The sequence below is a fragment of the Frankliniella occidentalis genome, unplaced genomic scaffold, assembly GCF_000697945.3.
Source record: "Frankliniella occidentalis isolate FOCC.00 unplaced genomic scaffold, Focc_3.1 Scaffold769, whole genome shotgun sequence".
NCBI lineage: Eukaryota > Metazoa > Arthropoda > Insecta > Thysanoptera > Thripidae > Frankliniella > Frankliniella occidentalis.
This window is the reverse complement of record NW_026267878.1, coordinates 19,794-20,129: the sequence shown is the minus strand read 5'-3', so window position 1 is coordinate 20,129 and position 336 is coordinate 19,794. Positions and strand designations below refer to the sequence as shown.

Here is a 336-nt window from a genome sequence, read left to right as displayed (position 1 = left end):
ATATAATGAAAATGCATCTGTTAATATGTTAAGATGTTAAGATGTTAAGATCCTTAAGCTGATAAAGCCATAGTATAGTAACATTCCCCAGTGGTTTCCTTTGTCTCTCTTTAGTACTTGCTGGAGGGTATACTTGTAATATCTGGTCTGTTCAGGGAGGGTTGATTTTTCTCGTTCTGAAACACAGCAACCTACCGGACAACTGGCTTTGATACTGTACACTTGAATTGTGAAAAGGTTATAACTGGTCGCTAGCAGCGGAGTAGGTACGTATCTCAAGTTATGACTTTGTGGTTATGGATGACCTGCCCGACCCTTTAAACCGGAGATCTTTTC

General features: G+C 39.9%; 1 protein-coding gene across 1 annotated transcript in view; it reads left to right on the top strand.

Annotated features, from left to right (window-relative positions):
- The window catches only part of LOC127751718 (uncharacterized), a 5,678-nt gene extending 5,513 nt beyond the window's left edge, over positions 1-165 (top strand). The window contains exon 3 of the mRNA XM_052275701.1: positions 115-165. Coding sequence (XP_052131661.1) covers positions 115-165 — 51 coding nt within the window. The remainder of the gene's footprint in view (positions 1-114) is intronic.
- The last annotated feature ends 171 nt before the right edge of the window (positions 166-336 follow it).